The 24823-nt window shown below is 44.9% G+C and overlaps 1 protein-coding gene across 3 annotated transcripts in view; it reads left to right on the top strand.

The window, feature by feature from the left end:
- Positions 1 to 2191: 2191 nt before the first annotated feature.
- NTAN1 (N-terminal asparagine amidase) overlaps positions 2192 to 24823 on the top strand; it is a 43121-nt gene continuing 20489 nt past the window's right edge. For 2 of the 3 annotated variants that reach the window (XR_012219890.1, XR_012219889.1), the window contains exons 1-2: positions 2192 to 2444; positions 23828 to 23930. Coding sequence is in view for 1 of the 3 variants with exons in the window: in XM_073542928.1 (XP_073399029.1) it covers positions 2364 to 2444; positions 23828 to 23930 (184 nt within the window). In the remaining 2 variants the exon portion in view is untranslated. The remainder of the gene's footprint in view (positions 2445 to 23827; positions 23931 to 24823) is intronic. The other variant, XM_073542928.1, reaches the window with a different exon arrangement.

Here is a 24823-nt window from a genome sequence, read left to right as displayed (position 1 = left end):
ATCAACCGCCGCTCACTCATTCCTATGGGATTGTCATAAACCCGCTGAACGCTGTTCTTAGATATTTCCAGCAGGCCTATTAAGAGCGAATGGAGCAGATGGGTGCATGATAAACCACCGCTCCATTCACACTGGTCTCCTCAGACCCCCGATTCTCAGGATGACGATCGGAAATTCATCTGTTCTCTGCATAGGGAATAACTTCCAAACTTAAATGGGTCTGGTCTTAAATGACAAGAATGCAATCATTTTGTGACTGCATACTTGGGAATACTGACATTGTGCGCGATGTGAGGATTCTCCGGCGGTAATGTGACTGCCCGTGCTCAATATGCATCCAGCCACAGTCAGACTAGACTGTTTCCGGCCTCGCTCGAAATACTTGCATTGATCGATGCTGCACCCATCTAGTCTGAATGTGGCCAGGAGTGTGCACATTGCAGTGCGTGATGTGAGGATTCTCCGGCGGTAATGTGACCGCCCATACGCAATATGCATCCTCCCAGCTACAGACAGACTAGACTTTCTGGCCTCGCTCAATATACTTACATTGATCGATGCTGCACCCATCTAGTCTGGATGTGGCCAGGAGTGTACACATTGCAGTGCGCGATGTGAGGATTCTCCGGCGGTAATGTGACCGCCCATACGCAATATGCATCCTCCCAGCCACAGACAGACTAGACTTTCCGGCCTTGCTTGAATATACTTGCATTGATCAATGCTGCACCCATCTAGTCTGGATGTGGCCAGGAGTGTGCACATTGCAGTGCGCGATGTGAGGATTCTCCGGCGGTAATGTGACCGCCCATACGCAGTATGCATCCTCCCAGCCACAGACAGACTAGACTTTCTGGCCTCGCTTGATATACTTGCATTGATCGATGCTGCACCCATCTAGTCTGAATGTGGCCAGGAGTGTGCACATTGCAGTGCGCGATGTGAGGATTCTCCAGCGGTAATGTGACCACCCATACGCAGTATGCATCCTCCCAGCCACAGACAGACTAGATTTTCCGGCCTCGCTTGATATACTTGCATTGATTGATCCTGCACCCATCTAGTCTGAATGTGGCCAGGAGTGTGCACATTGCAGTGCGCGATGTGAGGATTCTCCGGCGGTAATGTGACCGCCCATACGCAGTATGCATCCTCCTAGCCACAGACAGACTAGACTTTCCGGCCTCGCTCGATATACTTGCATTGATTGATGCTGCACCCATCTAGTCTGAATGTGGCCAGGAGTGTGCACATTGCAGTGCGCGATGTGAGGATTTACAAGTCTGCAGTCACGTAGCTGTAATTCTAGACCGGACAGCCCCTGGTACAATAGCCCTCTTCTAGCAAGCGCTGAAACCGGCATTCAAGTAGCACAATCCTGGTAAGGCCTCTGTGCGGATGTCCTCTGGTCCAGGGCTGACGGCTCCCACGCTATGAAGCCCAGCCGCGACTAGACCGAGATTTACACTATATACCGCAATACAGAAATATTGCAGTCTATAATACAAGCGATCAAATTCCCTATTGGGACTTAAAATTTTTTTTTTTTTAATATAGCTTATCACTCCCTGTACAAAAAGAACTCAAAACGTAAAATTACTTAGACCATAAGGTAAGCAGTTAGAAAAAAATCCAAAATTTCTGTTTTTGGCGACTAGAAATAAATAAGGAACGAAAAAGCAATAAAAATATACAGAAGTTTTCTAAAAAAAAAACAAAAAAAAAACATTAAAAACAACCTACACGAGTACGTTCACCTGTGGGATTCTTGCAGTTTTTTTTTTCCTGTGTGAAGATATTTGACGCCGTGATTTTCCTCGTGAGGAGAATAAGACGCCGTGTGTGACCAAAGCCCGAGCGCGGTCTCTGCGACCGTACGGACCTGGACACTCAGGTTTACAGATCTGCCGCAAAAAACAAAAAAATCACCAAAAACCTGACTTAATTACGGGTTTTAAACCTTGGAATTTTGTTCCGGCTTCTTCAGTACATTATATGGAAAAATGTTATTCAAAACTACCAGTCACTCAGGAAAATAAACCCCAGACAGTGCGGAAATGATAAATGGATTTGGCAGGAAGAGGTTAAACTATGTGGCAGCAGATAGGGCCGCCCCTAATGCCCATATCTGGCAGAAGTAATAATAAAGGACACCCCTCATCCACACCCGTCTTATCACCCTTGTTTCTGGGACTGAGCTGCAGGACAGGTTACCGCGCGAGGTATGCCGGGAATTGTAGTCCGATTTCCAGTCCCCCCCTCATGCTTCCATCCCACTTCCGGACTACAGCTCCCAATAGGCATTGCGCGGCGGCCATCTTTGTGGAGGAAGTTAGGCTGCAGTCAGTGAGAGTTTCGCAGTCATGCCGCTGCTTGTTGCCGGCCGGAGGATAGACGTGAGCCTGGCCGTCGCCCGGATCCTGCAGAGCAGCGCTCAGCTGCAGGTAAGAGGCGCCATACTGCACGGTGCAGACACCGCAGGGAGCAGGAGCTTCCCATTCCTCTCCATGCATTGCAGAAAACCGGAAAGGACAAGACAGATGTGAACTCTGCGTTACCAGGGTAACCGGGCTTCGCAGGATGACACTGCTGCAAATCTCTTCCTTTAATAGAAGTTTGCAGCTGAGGCATGGTACAGTGTTTATATGGCACCAACATGTTCCACCGCGCTGTACACATATTGTCGCCATTCCTGACCATCCCTGTCCTCAGTGTGACCCGTTATTCATAGTTTGGGCTAGTGGCGTGGTTTCGCTGCTGGTCTACACTGCGCCCTACTAATGATTGATAGTTTGGGCTAGTGGCGTGGTTTCGCTGCTGGTATGCACTGCGCCCTACTAATGATTGATAGTTTGGGCTAGTGGCGTGGTTTCGCTGCTGGTCTACACTGCGCCCTACTAATGATTGATAGTTTGGACTAGTGGCGTGGTTTCGCTGCTGGTGTGCACTGCGCCCTACTAATGATTGATAGTTTGGACTAGTGGCGTGGTTTCGCTGCTGGTATGCACTGCGCCCTACTAATGATTGATAGTTTGGACTAGTGGCGTGGTTTCGCTGCTGGTCTGCACTGCGCCCTACTAATGATTGATAGTTTGGACTAGTGGCGTGGTTTCGCTGCTGGTCTACACTGCGCCCTACTAATGATTGATAGTTTGGACTAGTGGCGTGGTATCGCTGCTGGTGTGCACTGCGCCCTACTAATGATTGATAGTTTGGACTAGTGGCGTGGTTTCGCTGCTGGTGTGCACTGCGCCCTACTAATGATTGATAGTTTGGACTAGTGGCGTGGTTTCGCTGCTGGTCTGCACTGCGCCCTACTAATGATTGATAGTTTGGACTAGTGGCGTGGTTTCGCTGCTGGTCTGCACTGCGCCCTACTAATGATTGATAGTTTGGGCTAGTGGCGTGGTTTCGCTGCTGGTGTGCACTGCGCCCTACTAATGATTGATAGTTTGGACTAGTGGCGTGGTTTCGCTGCTGGTCTGCACTGCGCCCTACTAATGATTGATAGTTTGGACTAGTGGCGTGGTTTCTCTGCTGGTCTGCACTGCGCCCTACTAATGATTGATAGTTTGGACTAGTGGCGTGGTTTCTCTGCTGGTATGCACTGCGCCCTACTAATGATTGATAGTTTGGACTAGTGGCGTGGTTTCGCTGCTGGTATGCACTGCGCCCTACTAATGATTGATAGTTTGGACTAGTGGCGTGGTTTCGCTGCTGGTATGCACTGCGCCCTACTAATGATTGATAGTTTGGACTAGTGGCGTGGTTTCGCTGCTGGTATGCACTGCGCCCTACTAATGATTGATAGTTTGGACTAGTGGCGTGGTTTCGCTGCTGGTCTGCACTGCGCCCTACTAATGATTGATAGTTTGGACTAGTGGCGTGGTTTCGCTGCTGGTCTGCACTGCGCCCTACTAATGATTGATAGTTTGGACTAGTGGCGTGGTTTCGCTGCTGGTCTGCACTGCGCCCTACTAATGATTGATAGTTTGGACTAGTGGCGTGGTTTCGCTGCTGGTCTGCACTGCGCCCTACTAATGATTGATAGTTTGGGCTAGTGGCGTGTAAAATAATGCCTGTCCTGTAAAATACTCAGGACTAGTTACCAGATAAAAATATAGTGGTTTATTTGGATTCTTCCATCAAAGAAAGGTTATTACAGAAAAACAGGTGAATAAAAATAGGTGAGAGATTGTCCATCAGTTCATAGCAAAGCAAAGTGTATTCTTCTTTCTCTCCGGGATCTCACATGACAAATGGCGTCTGTCTCTCAGTTCGGCTTCTTCGTAGTAAAGTAACATACCAGCTGTTATATCATGTCATGGCCCAGAACAGATGACATCTTCGTGTCTGTCTCTCATGATGGTGAGGGAAGAAGAGCGACCTCTACAGTTAGCCATGAATTATATACGTCTCCTAAAGCACGTGGTCTCTACATATATGGAGCTGTCTTTCTACCATGAGCCAAGCTTAAAAATAGCCTATGTCGTGTAAGCTAAAGCAATGTACAGAACTGAGTCTTATAAGAAATTAACGGATTATTAATATTTAACAATTCCCCCTTTTGAGGGAGACAGACATTAATTGGAACCCTCAAAATATAACAAGATCTTCTTCTTTTCTTCTTCTTTGACAAAATAATTTAATATCAATAATAATAATAATAATAATAATATCAGATTACCGTTATAAGTACTCAATGACATAATTGATGTGAATTCATGTTATGGTAAGCCGTGAACAATATTCATATAAAATATGTATAATTATACTTCCCTAAGTCTAAATTGAAGCATCTCAGGTCCAGTCATCATCATCTGATGTCATCTGGTCTTCATTTTGATGTCTTCTGTCTTCTTCTTGGTTCTTTTAAAACCACAGTTTTTCTCAAGCATATAGATGTTGTAGAAATTGTGTTGTGTGTCAAATCAAAGTCCATAATTTCAAATGTTAATACGAAAACAAAGTTTATAGATGCAGCTTTAATATCTGTGCAGTGTCACCTTTAAAAAACCTGGGCTTACATTGGCTCGCCTTGGATATTCTGGAATCCTCCATCGGCACTGGTCTTTGAACAGGTGTGACGTCTTTGGTCAGTAAAGCAAGGGTTAAAATGACTCTTCCTTGCTAAACATAGCACCATAACCAGTCCTTGTCCTAATGCACAGGACATATGTCAGGGTTGTAGCCTCCCGACAATTACCTTATTGTTCACCAGCCTTACATCGAAGCTTTACAGGTGATTGAAAACTTCTGGAACTTGATAAGAACGTGATAACACAGTTCATCTCAGCATCATAGGATCATCGTCCTCTGGTTGTCAGGTTAGACACTTTAATTGTGACTGTCAGTGGTGGATACTGCACTTGTGATTAACACAGTTCATTTCTCAGAAGTCATAGCTTTGTTACCTTCTGGGACTTCTGGATAGCGACATTCTTCTTCTTGCAACTGATAAGAATCAATTTTAATATGAAAAGTCTTTATTAACGTAATTTCAGTATCTTGCTTGAAGTCTTCATTCCCTATTCTATACCAAATCTGGTAATTATCCTATCCTATAATATCACAGCGTACCATAGCAATCAGTAATATCCATATAATTATTATCAGAATTTGTACCATATATGGATTTCAATATTTGAAATAATAAACCAATAATAAGTGATAATACATTATTATCCATTTTTTTCATGTGATAGAACATTTTTATGTCATAGGTGTAATTACCTTTTTCAACCCATAGGTGTCACTGTGTTTTATGTAACCAGTGTTTTCATCTTTATTAATAAGGAATATATTTATTATACTAATAATATGTAGGAATGTATAGCCATGAACCAAAATAAGAATATATGAGTGAGCGAATGAATGAATAAAAGAATTGTTGCATATAACTCAGAAGTGAAACATTTTCCTTAGTAATAGAACCATATAATTGCTATATTTAATGAAGCAATATTCTCAGTAGACATTACCCCACCAAATATTGGTGAAAGAATTAAAAATAATGAAAAATAAGAATAAAAATAAGAATAAGGCCTTTATGTTGATGCAGAGTAGTTATGTCTTCAGTAACATATACCCTTAATATTTCCATGATCTGGATTATTTCATAATTGTCATAAACTTGTGTTACCAAAATATTCAAATTATGCAACTTTGCATGTAATTCCTCTTAGTGTAAAGAAATGACTCTTTATAATACTTGTTATTATACCCAATATTTATACCATTGTACCTTATTTCTATTTGTTCTTTATTAAAATGTGTGAAGAAGAGGTATTAATCAGATGTGATGATGTAGTCAGGATCAAAAACATATTTCCCCCTTAATACCAAAAAATATTGTTCTATGAAATAATTCATTTATCAAAACCAAAATTAAAAATAATTAATGTATAAATTATGTGAATTTATACTTGCTTATACCATTATTTGTCTGAAGATGTGTAACCATCAAAATTAATTTGAATATCATAAAATTATCCTTTGGAAAAATTAATTTGCATAAACCATTTTGATGTGCGATTGCACTTTGCACTTATCCACTATTAACTAAATCAAGAAATAATAATTACTATAGAAATATAGAAATATATGTTGTGTAGATAATATTTCATTATATATCCTAATATTCTAATAATTTAACTGATCTGCATATTTCTCATATAGATAAAGGCTTTTGGGGTTTTTTTTTTTTCTCTTTTTTTTTTTCTCTCTCATTCAGAATCCTGAGGCCTCATACAAACGTATCACATCACTCGCTCAGCAGCTGCTCATACACTCAGTCACTGTCACTCAGACTGTGTCACATATTAAGTTTAAACCAAATACCTCACATACGAAGGTGTGATGAATACACGTATTTTAACCCAAATTATCCTAATTATCAATGCATTGTAAACTATTTAAATTTAGTCTCTTAATATTTCTTAGAATATTCCCTACATGACATAAATATATGTTGTATAGCTATACTTGACATTTAGGCCTGGAAAAAAAAATTCCATTGGTTTGCAAAAGTTGAGACCCCCTTAAAAATTATTTTCCTAAGAAAAGGGACATAGTATACTGGTATACTTGTATTATTAGAACAAGGTTCAAATTCCCCTGCTGTGGTTGTCATTCAAGCCATGCAGCAGAAAAGCACACACACAGAACATATTTTAAAATGCAGTTAGTTATTTCCTTTTAAGGGTTAGATATATAAAATCATGCAATTATTGCAACTTCCTGTGTAAATAAAGGCATAAATCCTTGTAAGAGAATTTTTCCCGCATTATGTCCTGCTTTGAAATGAAAATTCTAAAGGAAACATAAAAGAGTAGGTTAATATCATATTCATATTCTAAATATTATTACTGATGTAGATTTTAATTTTCATTAAAAAATACAGTTCTACTATTTCTACTTCTACAAACACTCTATATATACTGTATGACTATGTATATATCCACAAACCATAAAACTACAGGATTATACTCTATAAAATAATTACATATAACTCACTAATTGTATAACACTGTTACACAAAATATATATATATAATTACTTTTTCTAGCCAATTCCTAAACCCATACTTATTTCTCTGCAAAAAATATCCTGAAAGGTTCTTGCCATTTTAAAGCTGATAGATGATTGGAGCAGAGTATTCAGTTTACAGGCCATGATGTCACTCACCACCTGTTTCTGTCTGTCACATTCGGCCATCTTGGTTACAGAAAGAAGATCAAAACTCATCATTTTTCTTAATTCAATTTGTGTCTTTTCGGTGTTCTTTTGCATCATTCCATATGGCTTATAACAAACATGTGATTTCCTTTTTCTTTGTTCTTCATATATTTGATTTTGGGGAAAACTCATTTTAGAAGGTTTTGCTAATACAGGCTTCTGATAAGATTTTACTCTGCCTGTCTTTACAAAATTAGCACGATTTACTGTCCTCTCACGATTCTCGTGTTTTCTGGCAAAATCAAGGGATTGTGCACATTCAAACAAAGAATCCTTTTGTGACGCAATAACACGAGATGCAGGATTTAGAAACCAAAATTTGCTTACAAAACTCCTTATGAGGGATGGTGTTTTGACATTCTCACTCAGCATTCTATACAAACGTTCATATATGGACATGAACGTAAAAATACATTCCTTCCGACCAATCCTTAATTTTTGAAGAATATCAATATCTGGATGATTTTCATTTGATGAACAAAAAATGAGAATTTTTAATCTGTCCTTATCAGTTAAATTCTCATGTGTTTCACCAGATAACTTTAAAGTAAATCTCCTAGCAAAGTTTACAGGGATCCACATTTTGAACAACTGATTCTTCTCCTCGTTAGATAAATCAAATTTATCAACACAACTTTCAAAAACCTCAGAGTTTCTACAAACATGTATTTTGCTGTCATATGCAGGAATTATTTTGCATATCTGTAGCAAAGTTTTTCTTACTTTCCTTCGGATTTGGGCCTGTGAGTGATCTATTTTTAGTGGTACGTCTTTCCCTTGTACGTCCTCTACGTCAGTTCTGAAGTCTCCTCCTACTTCTCCATCTTGTTCCACGTCTGCAAGGTCACCTTCAATGGCCGCTACAGACACTTGATTACAGTCAATCTCCCTAACTTTACAGCCAATCTCGAGAACATCACAACAATCATTTTTGGATTTCTCTGACACAGATCTATGAAATATATCTACCATCTGTAGAATATTTTTTAATCTCTCTCTTTCGTATTGAAGAAATTACAGTCTAACCTCTGATTCTCGAGTTCACACTCGGCATACAAACTTAACCATAGAACTTCTGAATTAGAATTGTCTACAGACTTAAATTTCAATTTACTCTGCTTAGCATAAGAATTAATTACATCCATTTCTCTTACCTTGAAATGTCTCAGCTTGTTCCTTTGATGGACAACGCTGGGCTCTTGTCTTCACACGTCTTGGCTTCAGCACGTCTGGCCCTTTGGCACTTGTAGTACTTCTCAATCTATCTGGCACTTCTTAGTCCTCATGTCTAGGTTCCGTCTGATTCTTGTGAATAGTGGAATTCCTGACAACTTGCACATATGATTTGACGTTAGCAAAGTCCAATCCCCTTGTGGGCAAGTGGAGGGCAATCCACAAAAAAGTACAAAAATTCAGATCTGGCTGGCTCTCCAATGTAAAATAATGCCTATCCTGTAAAATACTCAGGACTAGTTACCAGATAAAAATATAGTGGTTTATTTGGATTCTTCCATCAAAGAAAGGTTATTACAGAAAAACAGGTGAATAAAAATAGGTGAGAGATTGTCCATCAGTTCATAGCAAAGCAACGTGTATTCTTCTTCTTTCTCTCCGGGATCTCACATGACAAATGGCGTCTGTCTCTCAGTTCGGCTTCTTCGTAGTAAAGTAACATACAAGCTGTTATGTCATGTCATGGCCCAGAACAGATGACATCTTCGTGTCTGTCTCTCATGATGGTGAGGGAAGAAGAGCGACCTCTACAGTTAGCCATGAATTATATACGTCTCCTAAAGCACGTGGTCTCTACATATATGGAGCTGTCTTTCTACCATGAGCCAAGCTTAAAAATAGCCTATGTCGTGTAAGGCCTGTTTCACACTTCCGTTTTTTCAAATCCGTCAAAATCCGTTGTTTTCCGTAAAAAAACGGATCCGCCATTTTTTGCAGGATCCGTTTTTTTTGTCCCATAGACTTCCATTACGGTTACCGCGGATCCGTCAAAAAAACGGATCCGTTTTTAAAAAAACGGATCCGTTTGCATCAGTTTCCGTCAAAAAAACGGAAACGGATCCGTTTGGCGGACACAAAAACGGAAGTGTGAAACAGGCTTAAGCTAAAGCAATGTACAAAACTGAGTCTTATAAGAAATTAACGGATTATTAATATTTAACATGGCGTGGTTTCGCTGCTGGTCTGCACTGCGCCCTACTAATGATTGGTAGTTTGGGCTAGTAACGTGGTTTCGCTGCTGGTCTGCACTGCGCCCTACTAATGATTCATAGTTTGGGCTAGTGGCGTGGTTTCGCTGCTGGTCTGCACTGCGCCCTACTAATGATTGATAGTTTGGACTAGTGGCGTGGTTTCGCTGCTGGTCTACACTGCGCCCTCCTAATTGATAGTTTGGACTAGCGACGTGGTTTTGCTGCTGGTCTGCACTGCACCCTCCTGATTGATAGTTTGCACTAGTGGTGTAGTTTCACTGCTGGTCTGCAATGGGCCCTCCTGATGCAGTTGCATGAGGGGCTTCACTTCTGCAACGTGGTATAGCACAGAGGCACTGAAGTTCCCCAGAATAATGATTATGAGCTCCATAAAAAAAAAAAAGCTTGTGACCGCTGCACGTCTTGCATAGCAGACCAACCGCTTCTGATTATAGAGGTCGTTGATTCCCTAGGCCAGGGTTCCCCAACTCCAGTCCTCAAGGCCCACCAACAGGTCATGTTTTCAGGATTTCCCTTGTATTGTACAGGTGATGCAATTATCACCTGAGCAATACTCAGGAAATCCTGAAAACATGACCTGTTGGTGGGCCTTGAGGACTGGAGTTGGGGAACCTTGCCCTAGGCAACTAGCCGTAAACTAAAGACTAGAAAAAGCCCCCCCATTCTGGATTTCTAATACAGTCATATGTTAAAGTTTGGGCACCCCTATTAATGTTAACCTGTTTTCTTTATAACAATTTTGGTTTTTGCAACAGCTATTTCAGTTTCATATATCTAATAACTGATGGACTCAGTTATATTTCTGGATTCAAATGAGGTTTATTGTACTAACAGAAAATGTGCAATCTGCATTTAAACAAAATTTGACCGGTGCAAAAGTATAGGCACCTTTATCAATTTCTTGATTTGAACACTCCTAACTACTTTTTACTGACTTCCTGAAGCACTAAATTGGTTTTGTAACCTCATTGAGCTTTGAACTTCATAGCCAGGTGTATCAAATCATGAGAAAAGGTATTTAAGGTGGCCACTTGCAAGTAGTTCTCCTATTTGATTCTCCTATGAAGAGTGGCATCATGGGCTCCTCAAAACAACTCTCAAATGATCTGAAAACAAAGATTATTCAACATAGCTTTTCAGGGGAAGGATACAAAAAGTTGTCTCAGAGATTTAACCTGTCAGTTTCCACTGTGAGGGACATAGTAAGGAAATGGAAGAACACAGGTACAGTTCTTGTTAAGCCCAGAAGTGGCAGGCCAAGAAAAATATCAGAAAGGCAGAGAAGAAGAATGGTGAGAACAGTCAAGGACAATCCACAGACCACCTCCAAAGACCTGCAGCATCATCTTGCTGCAGATGGTGTCACTGTGCATCGGCCAACAATACAGCGCACTTTGCACAAGGAGAAGCTGTATGGGAGAGTGATGCGAAAGAAGCCGTATCTGCAAGCACGCCACAAACAGAGTCGCCTGAGGTGTGCAAAAGCACATTTGGACAAGCCAGTTACGTTTTGGAAGAAGGTCCTGTGGACTGATGAAACAAAGATTGAGTTGTTTGGTCATACAAAAAGGCGTTACGGATGGAGGCTAAAAAACACAGCATTCCAAGAAAAACACTTGCTACCCACAGTAAAATTTGGTGGAGGTTCCGTCATGCTTTGGGGCTGTGTGGCCAATGCCGGCACCGGGAATCTTGTTAAAGTTGAGGGTCGCATGGATTCAACTCTGTATCTGCAGATTCTTGACAATAATGTGCAAGAATCAGTGATGAAGTTGAAGTTACGCTGGGGATTGATATTTCAGCAAGACAATGATCCAAAACACCGCTCCAAATCTACTCAGGCATTCATGCAGAGGAACAATTACATTGTTCTGGAATGGCCATCCCAGTCCCCAGACCTGAATATCATTGAACATCTGTGGGATGATTTGAAGCGGGCTGTCCAAGCTCGGCGACCATCAAACTTAACTGAACTGGAATTGTTTTGTAAACAGGAATGGTCACAAATACCTTCATCGAGGATCCAGGAACTCATTAATAGCTACAGGAAGCGACTAGAGGCTGTTATTTTTGCAAAAGGAGGATCTACGAAATATTAATGTCACTTTTATGTTGAGGTGCCCATACTTTTGCACCGGTCAAATTTTGTTAAAATGCAGATTGCACATTTTCTGTTAGTACAATAAACCTCATTTAAATCCAGAAATATAACTGAGTCCATCAGTTATTAGATATATGAAACTGAAACAGCTGTTGCAAAAACCAAAATTGTTATAAAGAAAAAAAGGTTAACATTAATAGGGGTGCCCAAACTTTAACATATGATTGTAAGTAAATAGTGAAGTTACTTGTTTCTTACAGGGTAGGATCCAGGTGTCCTGTTATAATCTGTAGCTGAAAGTTAGGCCTCTTTCACACATCAGGTTTTCGCCGTCAGGCGCGATCCGGCGCTTTTGACAGAAACCGGATCCGGCGAAATGCAATGCCGGATCCGGTTTCCCCCCCATTGTCTTGCATTTGCGCCGGATCGCCATGCGTTTCATCCGGTTTTCGCCGGATCCGGCAATGTGTCGCAATGTGTCGCGATCCGGCGTCTGGAAAAAACGTCTACTGTAACGTTTTTGTCTCCGGCGAAAAAGCCGTATCCGGCGCGTCCGGCTTTTTCACACAATGAAAGCCTATGAGCGCCGCAATGCGCCGGATCCGTTTTTTTGGTCTGAGCATGCTCAGTAGCTCTGCCCACAGGAGATATATAAAAGCAAGACAATGGGACCCTCAGCCACACCCAACATGCCACCCAAGCCAAGAACCAGGAGCAGGAGAAGGCAGCAGACATCTGCAGTAGCAGCACCATCAGCACCACCCCAAATGGAGCAGCATGCTGAACAACGGGAGGGGAGTCCAGAAGCAGATGAGAGACGGTAATTATCAAATCCCCCATTCCTCCAAACTAGGGCCATGGAATATCAAGATATTCATTGGCCCTTTGTTTCTCTTTATTCAACAGCCGCCAAAGAGATGCAGCAGCAACAGCAGAAATGGCATCACTGGCAGCAGCAATACCCACAGCCATGGAGTCTGGCCATCAGCAGGACAGCACATCTTCTTCTGGGAGCCCTCCCTCGCATCGTCAGCTTTTGACGGTAAGTTTTTATTTCCAAAATCCATCATCTCTGTAATATATGTCTATTCATTGCCTTTTATTTCAAAACAGGAATCACAAGATGAAGAGGAGCTCCCAGAAGAAGAAGGAAGGGGTGGACAGACACCTGGAGTGGGCTCACAATTGGTAAGTTTTTTGCATCAAACGCAGAAACACAACATCACACTACACACAACACATAGAAAACAATGTTCTGCAGACCACACACAGCAAACACATGCCTACATCCAAAGACATAACATTTTTTGTTTTCTTCTCTAGTCTTCCCAATCTGGTGCTCGGCCAAGAGGTCCTCGCAGTGCCTCCCAGGGTCGTCGGCGACAGCAACGCGGCGGTCACCAGCGTGTAAGTATAAATATTTTTGCTTTGTTTTTTTGCACTTTTTATTTCATTTCTTTTGTGGAGGCTAATTATGTTATTTTTGTCTTTTTCTTTAACAGCCTTCACAGCGTGCTCCCGACTCTGACGGTGAGGATGGAGGGATTGATGTGGACCGCCTCATCGATCTCGTCAGAGAAAGGAAGCCGCTCTGGAATATGGCTGACCGCCGCCACGCTGACCTGATCGTTACCCGACGACTCTGGGAGGAAATCTGTTCTCTCCTTGTGGGCCGCTGGGAGGACCTCGAAGCTCGGGCCCAGATTAAAGAGCGTAAGTATATACAGTACCGGTTGCTTGATGTAAACCAGTGTTTCCCGAACTCCAGTGCTCGTGGTCCCCACGGATCATGTGTTCAGGATTTCTATTTACTATGGAAATCCTGAAAACATGACCCCTGGGGACCATGAGGACTGGAGTTTGTGAAACACTGATGATGTATACTAACCACTCCTTTCTCGTTTCAGGGAACAGAATTGTGAATCGGTGGCGGTCTGTGAGGGATCGTTTCAAGAAGGAGTTCAATAAAGAGATGCGGGACCCGAGTGGATCTGGAGGACGCAGGAGCAAGTACAAGTACGCACAAGCCCTGTCGTTCCTCCGGGAAACAATGCTCACCAGAAGGTAAATATTACACACCACATGTGAAAAAAATGTTAGATGTAACTTTTTTTTTTCAGCCAGGGCCATACCATGTCAGTATTTTAATTGTTTTTTTTTCTCTTTATTACACAGCACGGTGAGCAGCACTCGGGAGCCTGCACGATTGGACCCTTCTGAGGCGATCCCTGAGGAGACCGGCACCGAGGGACACTTCGACCGCCCCGGTACATCTGCACCTTCCCAGCCTTCCCACACATTCGACCCATCTGTCCCATCCACCAGCCCAGGAGCATCATGGCCGCCTACATTACATGAAGCTGCTGGTGAGGAGATCGCTTTCCCTTTACCCCACCCTTCTGCCCCTGCCACCTCTAGTACACCTGCGGGTACTGGGCGGCAGCGGCAGAGGGGTCAGGAAAAGAGTTATGCGCAAGAGTTCTTGCATCTGAATGCATCTTTCCAGAACTGTCTCAAAGTCTTGTCAGAGCAAATCTCCGCAGGCTTTCAGCAGATCAACTCCAGCATTCTGGAGGTGAAGACACTTCTGCAAACCATGCATTCAGAAGCAAGATCTTCGCCAAACCACACCTTTTTCAGGTCTGTTGTGGAGCGCATGGCAACACTATCTCCTACCCAGCAGATGCATGTAATGCATTCGTGCCACGGTGCTCTACAGCAGGTTACCTCCCAACCTCCACCTCCCACCACTGTAGTTCCTCCACCTGCACCCCCTCCAGCCACTTTCCATCCTCCCCCTCCTATTACATCTGCACCCCCTCCAGCCACTTTCCATCCTCCCCCTCCTATTACATCTGCACCCCCTCCAGCCACTTTCCATCCTCCCCCTCCTATTACATACCAGCAACCTCACCAGTACCAGACATCTCCCCACTTCCAGCAACCTGCCCCGTACCAAACTCCTTCCCCGTACCAAACTCCTTCCCCGTACCAAACTCCTTCCCCGTACCAAACTCCTTCCCCGTACCAAACTCCTTCCCCGTACCAAACTCCTTCCCCGTACCAAACTCCTTCCCCGTACCAAACTCCTTCCCCGTACCAAACTCCTTCCCCGTACCAAACTCCTTCCCCGTACCAAACTCCTTCCCCGTACCAAACTCCTTCCCCGTACCAAACTCCTTCCCCGTACCAAACTCCTTCCCCGTACCAAACTCCTTCCCCGTACCAAACTCCTTCCCCGTACCAAACTCCTTCCCCGTACCAAACTCCTTCCCCGTACCAAACTCCTTCCCCGTACCAAACTCCTTCCCCGTACCAAACTCCTTCCCCGTACCAAACTCCTTCCCCGTACCAAACTCCTTCCCCGTACCAAACTCCTTCCCCGTACCAAACTCCTTCCCCGTACCAAACTCCTTCCCCGTACCAAACTCCTTCCCCGTACCAAACTCCTTCCCCGTACCAAACTCCTTCCCCGTACCAAACTCCTTCCCCGTACCAAACTCCTTCCCCGTACCAAACTCCTTCCCCGTACCAAACTCCTTCCCCGTACCAAACTCCTTCCCCGTACCAAACTCCTTCCCCGTACCAAACTCCTTCCCCGTACCAAACTCCTTCCCCGTACCAAACTCCTTCCCCGTACCAAACTCCTTCCCCGTACCAAACTCCTTCCCCGTACCAAACTCCTTCCCCGTACCAAACTCCTTCCCCGTACCAAACTCCTTCCCCGTACCAAACTCCTTCCCCGTACCAAACTCCTTCCCCGTACCAAACTCCTTCCCCGTACCAAACTCCTTCCCCGTACCAAACTCCTTCCCCGTACCAAACTCCTTCCCCGTACCAAACTCCTTCCCCGTACCAAACTCCTTCCCCGTACCAAACTCCTTCCCCGTACCAAACTCCTTCCCCGTACCAAACTCCTTCCCCGTACCAAACTCCTTCCCCGTACCAAACTCCTTCCCCGTACCAAACTCCTTCCCCGTACCAAACTCCTTCCCCGTACCAAACTCCTTCCCCGTACCAAACTCCTTCCCCGTACCAAACTCCTTCCCCGTACCAAACTCCTTCCCCGTACCAAACTCCTTCCCCGTACCAAACTCCTTCCCCGTACCAAACTCCTTCCCCGTACCAAACTCCTTCCCCGTACCAAACTCCTTCCCCGTACCAAACTCCTTCCCCGTACCAAACTCCTTCCCCGTACCAAACTCCTTCCCCGTACCAAACTCCTTCCCCGTACCAAACTCCTTCCCCGTACCAAACTCCTTCCCCGTACCAAACTCCTTCCCCGTACCAAACTCCTTCCCCGTACCAAACTCCTTCCCCATACAACTTTCCATCAACATCATCTGCTCCTACAGTCCCTGCCCAACCCTCCACTCCACCGCCCACCACCTCTTCTGCCTCCCACATGTCCACCCATTCTGTAGCTTTTTGCACACCTTCACCTCTAACTGTTCCTTCCCCACCACGATCCCAGTCCTCTCTCCACACACCCAGTGTCGAAGTGTCCCGCAGCCCCTCCAGCAGTATTTCCACCCCACAGTACACAGATTTGTAATGTTTTTATTTTGTAATAAAAATGCCCATTGGGTTTAAAACCTTTATTAAAAAAGTTTTTTGCACTTTAAAAACAAAAAAAAAAAAAAAAAATTTAAATAAAAGTTAAATTATCGTTTCACAATGGTTGTCTGTCATTTCTTTCTGCGGCGAACTATGTTTTAAAAAAAAGGTTAAATACAGGGTATTTCAAAGGTAAAAAGGTATTCAAAACCAGGTATATAACTGTGGGTAAATTTTAGCTTTTTGCCACAGTTGTGTTCCTGGTTGTGTTTGAAGCAAAGTATTTCACCTAAAAAGTTGTGTTTATTGTTGGTGATTTCCTAACAATGTACACAACTTTTGTTAAAAGGTGAAATACTTTGCATAAAACACAACCAGGTACACACCTGTGGCCTAAAGGTAAAAATAGTAAGACCATGACAAGATAGCCAACTTTGGTTGGCAAAGGTATATACTGTTGGTCCAGAAGGTACACAAGTTTAGGGCACAAATCTTTCACACTCTGTCATCCCAGTGTACTCTGCCTTGAGGTGACATAAAGTATAGTGGAAAATTGTCCCTGAAACCGTCACAGAACTTCTAGTGGTAATATTTCCAATGACAACATCCATCTTCGCCAGTAACTTGCTCTTCTCTCCAACCTGCACTTTCTTCTCTACAACCTGTCAAAGAAGGGCTGTAGGAACATGCTATATCTAGTTTTCCAGTAGCCAATCCCGTTCGGAAGGCCACAAGGGTCAATTTTAAAAACCGGATCCGGCGTAATCCGTCGAAAAACGGATAGAAAAACGGATGAACCGGATGAGACGGATCCGGTTTTGTCTGTCAAGAACAAGACGGATCCGGCAGAAAACCGGATCCGGCACTTCAGGTTTTACAAAACATTTGCCGGATCCGGCACGACGCCGGATCGCACCTGACGCCGAAAACCTGATGTGTGAAAGTAGCCTTAAGATGAAGATCTAATCCTCTAGAGATGGTAACCTGTTCTGCAGGAGTGTCAGGCTAGGGGGTAATTTAGGATTAAGGCCATGCAGGAAATTATACTTTTATTTTTCCCTTCACCCATGACAGCACACCTGAGAGAGGGATCCGCCCCGCCAGGACAGGAGCCTACTGAGATATAAGGGGCGGCACCTCTCCCCCGCTTCAGTTGGGTTCCTGTCCTGGAAGGAACCCCACTGTCGGCAGTGCCTGTCATGGGCAAAGGAAAAAGAAGGGGAAAAAAAAGGGAACCCAGGCCCGTCCCGGCGCGGGAAGAACAGATATCTTACCTGTAGCGCCGGCCGTCGGGTGCTGGAGGCACAGTCCAAAGGGGGTTCCGGGTTCGTGTGGGCGCAGGTGGGAACCCCGGTGGCTACAGGAAGCCCCCACCGTGCCGCCCTCCCCTCGCGCGCCCGCATCTCGATCCCCGAGGCATCTGACGGGAGAGACGCGGGCGTTTTCCGGCCACTGACGTCAGCGGCGCAGAGGATTGTGGGCGCGCCTGCTGATGTCGGCAACAGGCGACGGTGTCATGGTGCCCGGTGCGATGCCGGCCGGCTTTTTCTGAAGGCAGTCGCCCGGTGGTCGCAGGGGGGAGGGGAGACAGCTGATCGGAAGCCACTCACAGGACGGAGGCATTTAAACGAGGTACTGCAGCGAGGCAGACGGTGCAGCGATGGAGTCAGAGCAGTAGAGGTCCTTGTCTCTGCCACCCTCACAGCCCTCCGGCCACAAACATGGAAGCCGCTCAAGCAGCAGCCGCCCCCGAAAAATCAGGCGCTCTTCCCTCCACCTCTAAGAGGCGATACCCCCTTGAACACAAGGACGCGGAAATATGGGACAAGGTCCCAAAAATAGACGCAGCAGTATCCAGATCCTCTAAAAAAAAAAAAAAATCAGCCCTGCCCCTGGAAGATTCAGGGGTTCTTAGAGACCCGCTAGATAAGAAAGCAGACTCATATCTGAGGCATGCATGGGAAGCGACTGCGGGAGGATTAAAGCCAGCGATAGCGGGCACCTGCACGGCACGCTCCCTCATGATCTGGCTGCAGCAGTTGGAAGAAAAACTAGCATCAAGGGTCCCGAGAGAGAAGATATTGGTGGATATGTATCTCTTGCACAGGGCAGCAGCTTGTTTAGCGGACACCTCGGCGGATTCTATGAGGTTAACGGCCAGAGCAGCAAGTTTATCAAATGCTGCTAGATGAGCACTTTGGCTTAAAGGCTGTCCGGGTGTCCTGCAATCTAAGGCTAAACTGTGCTCTCTCCCCTGTGATGGGAGATTCTTATTTGGAAAGAACTTAGACGACATCCTAGAAAAAGCGAGCGATAGGAAAAAAGGCTTCCCCAGGTTCCCAACAGAGCAGAGAAGACAGCCCTTTCGGAGAGGCGGAAGGTTCAATAGGGGGCGTCCTCCGGCCGATAGAAGATGGGAGGACAAAAGGAAAAAAAGAGTCAGGCTTTATGTTTGGTGGAGGTACCTCCACCTCGAAAAAGTCACCACAATGACGTCAGTATTCCAGTAGGGGGGAGATTGGCACTCTTTTCCCAGGCCTGGGATTTCCTCCAATACCTGGATCTTAGGCATCTTAAAAGAAGGCCTGAAAATCCCCTTTGTTCACCAACCGAAACCCATGTTCGTAGTTACCCCTATCAGAAGAGCGGCCGAAGAACAATTGGCCTTGGAAGCAGAGATCCTGAACCTAATGGACAAACAGGTCCTTTATGAAGTCCCAGACACACAGAAGGGAATGGGGTTCTATTCGCCACTTTTTTTGATCAAGAAACCGGACCAATCATTCAGGACAATTATAAACCTCAGAGGACTCAATCAGTGGATAGGGAATCAGACCTTCAAGATGGAGTCAGTGACTACGGCCATAAAGCTATTACATCAAGACTGCTTTATGGCTGTAGTCGATCTGAAGGACGCATATTATCATATCCCTATCCATCCAGATTACCAAAAATACTTGAGGGTAGCAATTTATATCCAAGGCATACTGAAGCACTTCCAGTTCACAGCTCTTCCGTTTGGTATATCCATAGCCCTGAGAGTTTTCACCAAGGTCATAGCGGAGGTAACAGCTTTCCTTCGGATTCAAGATACAGTCATAATACCCTATCTGGACGATTTCCTCATAGTGGGCAACTCTGAGGACCAATGTACTGCGCAGTTAAGTCAGGTGACCAACACCTTACAAGAATTGGGGTGGATAATAAATTTCAAAAAATCAAAACTACAACCCCTAAAGCAACAGACCTTCCTGGGATTTATCCTGGACTCAGAACAACAGGTGTGTCTGCTTCCGGAGGCCAAAAAAGAGAAGGTGCGGAACATGGCCTTGTCAGCCCGAGACCAACCTCAGATGACGTTGAGGAAAGCGATGTCTCTACTAGGCACTCTGACGACCTGTATTCCTGCGGTCAGGTGGGCGCAACTTCATACCCGTCAACTCCAGTGGGAGATACTAGCAGTACAATGAGTGCTAGGAGGGCGTTTAGAAGGAGGTCTAGAGCTTTCATTACAGACCAGAGACTCTCTCAACTGGTGGCTGGACAATACAAATTTGGCCGCAGGAATACCTTGGGACAAACAGGGGACAGATGTGATTCTAACGGACGCAAGCTCCTTGGGGTTGGGGGCGCACCTAAGGGGTCACGTAGGCCAGGGGTCCTGGACACCTCAAAAAAGGAGGGCATCCTCCAATCTCAGAGAATTGTGGGCTGTGAACAAAGCCCTAACCCACTACTTTCCCCTACTCGGGGGTCGCGAGGTCCGCATCATGTCAGACAACAAAGTGACGGTATCATACATCAACCACCGGGGGGGACAAAATCATACTCCCTAATGAAGGCAGCAGACGACATCCTGGACAAGGCAGAGCAACACTTACACTCTTTAACAGCCTTACACATAAAAGGGGCAGAAAACATAGAGGCCGATTTTCTAAGCCGCAATACTCTGAGGCAGGGAGAATGGGTCCTAAATCGGTCCATTTTTCAAAAGATAACGCAGCTTTGGGGGGGAACCAGTGATAGACCTCTTTGCCAACAAACACAACAGGCAAACACAAAGGTTTTGCTCCCTAAACCCAAGGGAAGATCCATGGGCAGTGGACTCTCTACACATTCAGTGGGACTTCATGCTGGCCTATGCGTTTCCCCCAGTCGCTATGATCCCAACAGTGGTCAAGAAGATCAGGACCGATCAAGCCAGAGTAATTCTGATAGCCCCATTCTGGCCAAAAGGCCCTGGTTTGCTCTACTACGGAGAATGTCCGTCTCCGGTCCATGGGTTCTGCCAGAGATCCCGGACCTTCTAGCCCAGGGCCCGATACTCCACGCATAGGTCAAGGGATTGTATCTGACGGCGTGGAATTTGAAAGGTCGCTTTTAAGGGGTAAAGGGTTCTCCCCGGGGTTGGTGGCCACCCTACTTAAAAGTAGGAAACCGGTGACAACTAACATCTACGGCAGAATATGGAATAAATTCCTACAGTTCCTAGGTAAGCCTTTAGAACAAGAACTCCCGATTAGTGCCATCTTGGAGTTTTTACAAGCAGGGTTACAGCTAGGATTAGCGGTAAATACACTTAAGGTTCAGGTATCTGCACTAGGGGCACTCTATAACTGCAACTTGGCAGCAAATAGATGGATAGCCAGATTCATCAAATCATGTCATAGGGCTAAACCTATTCCAATGACCCAGGATAGCTCCTTGGGATTTATACCTAGTACTAGAGGCCCTTACAAAAGAACCGTATAAACCATTATATCAGCTCCCTGTAAAATTTCTGACCCTAAAAACAATCATTTTAGTGGCCCCCGCTTATCTGCCTAAGGTAGCGTCAGATTTCCATCGAGGTCAAGAGATTATTCTCCCATCCTTCTGTGATAATCCAAAGAATCCAGGGGAAGAAAAGTTCCATAGTTTGGACGTTAAGAGAGCCCTGCCAGAATACATATGTCACCAGCCAGTGGAGGAGGTCCCAGTCCCTATTCGTAGCTTTTCAGGGTGCCAGGAAAGGCTATGGGGTTTCAAAAGGAGGGACTATTGCTAGATGGATTAGGGAAGCCATTAGTGTAGCCTACTCAGCTAGTGGTATCCCGATTCCTGACGGCATCAAGGCTCATTCCACCAGGTCCGTGGCAACCTCCTGGGCTGAAAAGGCAGAGGTATCGATTGAACAGATTTGTAAGGCCGCTACCTGGGCCTCACCTTCAACCTTCTTTAAGCACTATAGATTAAATCTATCCTCCTCTGCTGACTTAACCTTTGGTAGAAGGGTGCTGCAAGCGGTGGTCCCTCCCTAAGGTGTTTCGAAGTCTCCAAAAGTCTCTCAGGTGTGCTGTCATGGGTGAAGGGAAAACCACCATGGTTACTTACAGGTAGCCGGTTTTTCCGGAACCCATGACAGCACCCGTATATTTCCCCCCCCCCCCCCCCCTTTCACTGTATGGGTGTGCACAATTAGCAGGGTGCTTTATATGATGTGGTGTTGGATTAACATGTAACTAACTGGGAAGTCCTCTCAATGCTCTGTAACCCATCTGAAACGGGGGAGAGGTGCCGCCCCTTGTATCTCAGTAGGTTCCTGTCCTGGCGGGGCGGATCCCTCTCTCAGGTGTGCTGTCATGGGTTCCGGAAAAACCGGCTACCGGTAAGTAACCATGGTGGGTTTTTTTATTTTATTCTGTATATTTTTTTTTTTCTTTCACCAGTATACTGTTTTTTATTTTGATTGGTTCCATTCTTTTTTAGGGACAAAGCTGTGCAGCTCCCCACATAAAAACACAATTTCGATTTGTCACTGTCCTATTCATCTACGTGGAACTTGCATAAATCCATGCACATCCTAGTAAACGTCTCCATTCACCTGTATGGACCCGCTCCTGTGATGTGCAGGTCATGTCTAGTAATCATGCCTTGTATGAGAATTGTGTGCACCTGTGGCCAGTAAGTGGCCCTGTAAGACTTGTACGGGTGTGCCCAGGCTGTATCCTGCCTGCCCTAATGTGCCAGGGCGTGCGCTGTAGCTGGCACCTCTCCCAGGTTCAGGGGGTTATGGGACTTGGTATTTCATCAGCAATGGAAATGTCTGGTTCTCACATTCCTGCTCTCATGTAAGTGCTCGTACCAGCAAAAAGGTTTTACAAAGTAGTGAATCGGATACTTAAAGATCTCATTCCCTCTTATAGGGGTTAAAGGACAATATTTACATTATTTTATTTGTGCTTTTGCATTTTTCCTCGCTTTATTTTAAGCGCCATAACTTTTATTTTTGGAAGAGGTGTAAAAAGAGATGTGCCAAGTGGAAAAACTGCAATTCTATTTTTATCCTTATATGTATATATAATTTTTTACTTAGGGGACTGCAATCCTTCTCGTCATAAACTGAAATGCGGCAGTATTTTACAGTATAGTGTGAATGATGACCTACTATGAAATCCAACCTGTGGTTTTTACTTCTGGCTGCCATGGCAACCCATCAGCACTATCGTGCCATTTAAGTTCCACTTTCAGAGATTGACAGTGGCATTTAAATGGTTAAACAGCTGCTGCGAAACACAGCCGGTATCTGCCTCGTGGAGTGCAGGCTCAGCTCCTGAGCTCGCTTCTTGCATTCATACCATGGCCTGAATGTACAGTTGTGTCCATTTGCGCCAGGGGTCTCGAGGGGTATTCCCATGTAATAACGTTTTGGCATTTAGTGCAAGGATATGCCATCACTTTATGATGAGTTGGGTTCCAGCCTGGAACCCCCATTGATCCTAAAAATAAAGGGGGCTGGCTGCAAGCATTGATGTATCACTGAGTTGCCTTCACTCTTTTACCCTGAAAATTAACATGAAAACTAGCCTTGATGGGAAGGACTCGCTGCCATCAGTGTTTGATTGCCAGGTCTGAGCCCACACATGACTTAGCTGCAGTATCAGGTGCAGCCACACTCATATGTGAGGCGCTATGCTTGTGTACATAAGGAAGAGGCAAGGCTCAGTTCCTTCATTCTACTTATAAACAGGGTCGGCCTAAGGATAGTCTTGGAGAATGGGTTTTCTACTGAGGGTCTTTTCTCAGGGTATTACACCACCTTGTGCTTTCATTAGTGAGAGCGCCGCCTGTTGTGGATGTGGTGTAATGGATGAAGTATTCCGGTTATTCATAGTAGAAGAGTTTACAAAAATGAGTTATATTTATGTCTAATATTTGTAATCTCTAGGAACGAGCCAGAAACTTAACAAGTCAGCCCGTGCAAGTCATCGGGGCGAATGGATTTCTATATGTGCAACAGCGGGAACTGGCTGCAACAACACCAGGCGACAGTACGTATCTCGGTGTCCCACACCGTGTTACCCCACATGCTCACTTGTGATGAGCGTGCAGTTACGTGTTACCGTCGTCATTTGGATGATGTCACGAGCTGTCTAATGTATTCTGGATCCGACAGTTGTGGTGTCTCACGGGTCAAGACTGTATATGTACACGCTTGCACCATGTCTACAGTACGTGGTACCAGACTTGCTGTGACCTATGTTTTGTGCAGTGGTGGACAACCATAACGCAGGACACATTAACTTCTGAAAAGTCACAGACCTTAAATGGTCGGAGATGCCTACAGTGGCCATATTTCTCCTGAGCCCTACAGACGTACTCAATAAGGAAGAAACTGCTGCCAGACATGTCTGGCAGCAGCTTTTTTCCCATGGGAACGAAAGGATTGATCACTCTGACATCTAACATGATCACTACTTATTTTCTCTGAAATCTGTCATCGGGAGGAAAGTTGGAATACCCTGAAACGCAGATATTCAGCATATCCCCTAAAATTTGCTTGATATACACATTTCATGTAGCTTTACAGGGATAGCCCTCTATATGTGGATTTTGTGGTCCAGTCATCTTCTATAATAAATGGGGCTAATCTCATAAAGCTGCATTAATAGCGCGTGGCGCTTGGCTTGAGCTTCCGCCATCCTGGCTAAAACCCATCTGATATACCATACACAGGGACTCGCTTTGCTCTTGTACTGCTTCTTTGAGCTGCAGCAGAGCGGCTCTGGTAGGGCGGATTCTGCGGGAGCTCACGTGGGGGATGGACTCTGCAGGAGTTAGCCATTTTCGTTGCTCTGCTGTCGGCGCTCTGCTATATATATATATATATATACACACACATATACACACACACACACACACACTGGGGCAAAAAAGTATTTAG

The sequence above is a fragment of the Dendrobates tinctorius genome, unplaced genomic scaffold, assembly GCF_039654945.1.
Source record: "Dendrobates tinctorius isolate UK_male_01 unplaced genomic scaffold, ASM3965494v1 ptg000129l, whole genome shotgun sequence".
Lineage (NCBI taxonomy): Eukaryota > Metazoa > Chordata > Amphibia > Anura > Dendrobatidae > Dendrobates > Dendrobates tinctorius.
The sequence above is the reverse complement of the archived record's forward strand: the minus strand, read 5'-3'. Positions and strand labels throughout refer to the sequence as shown.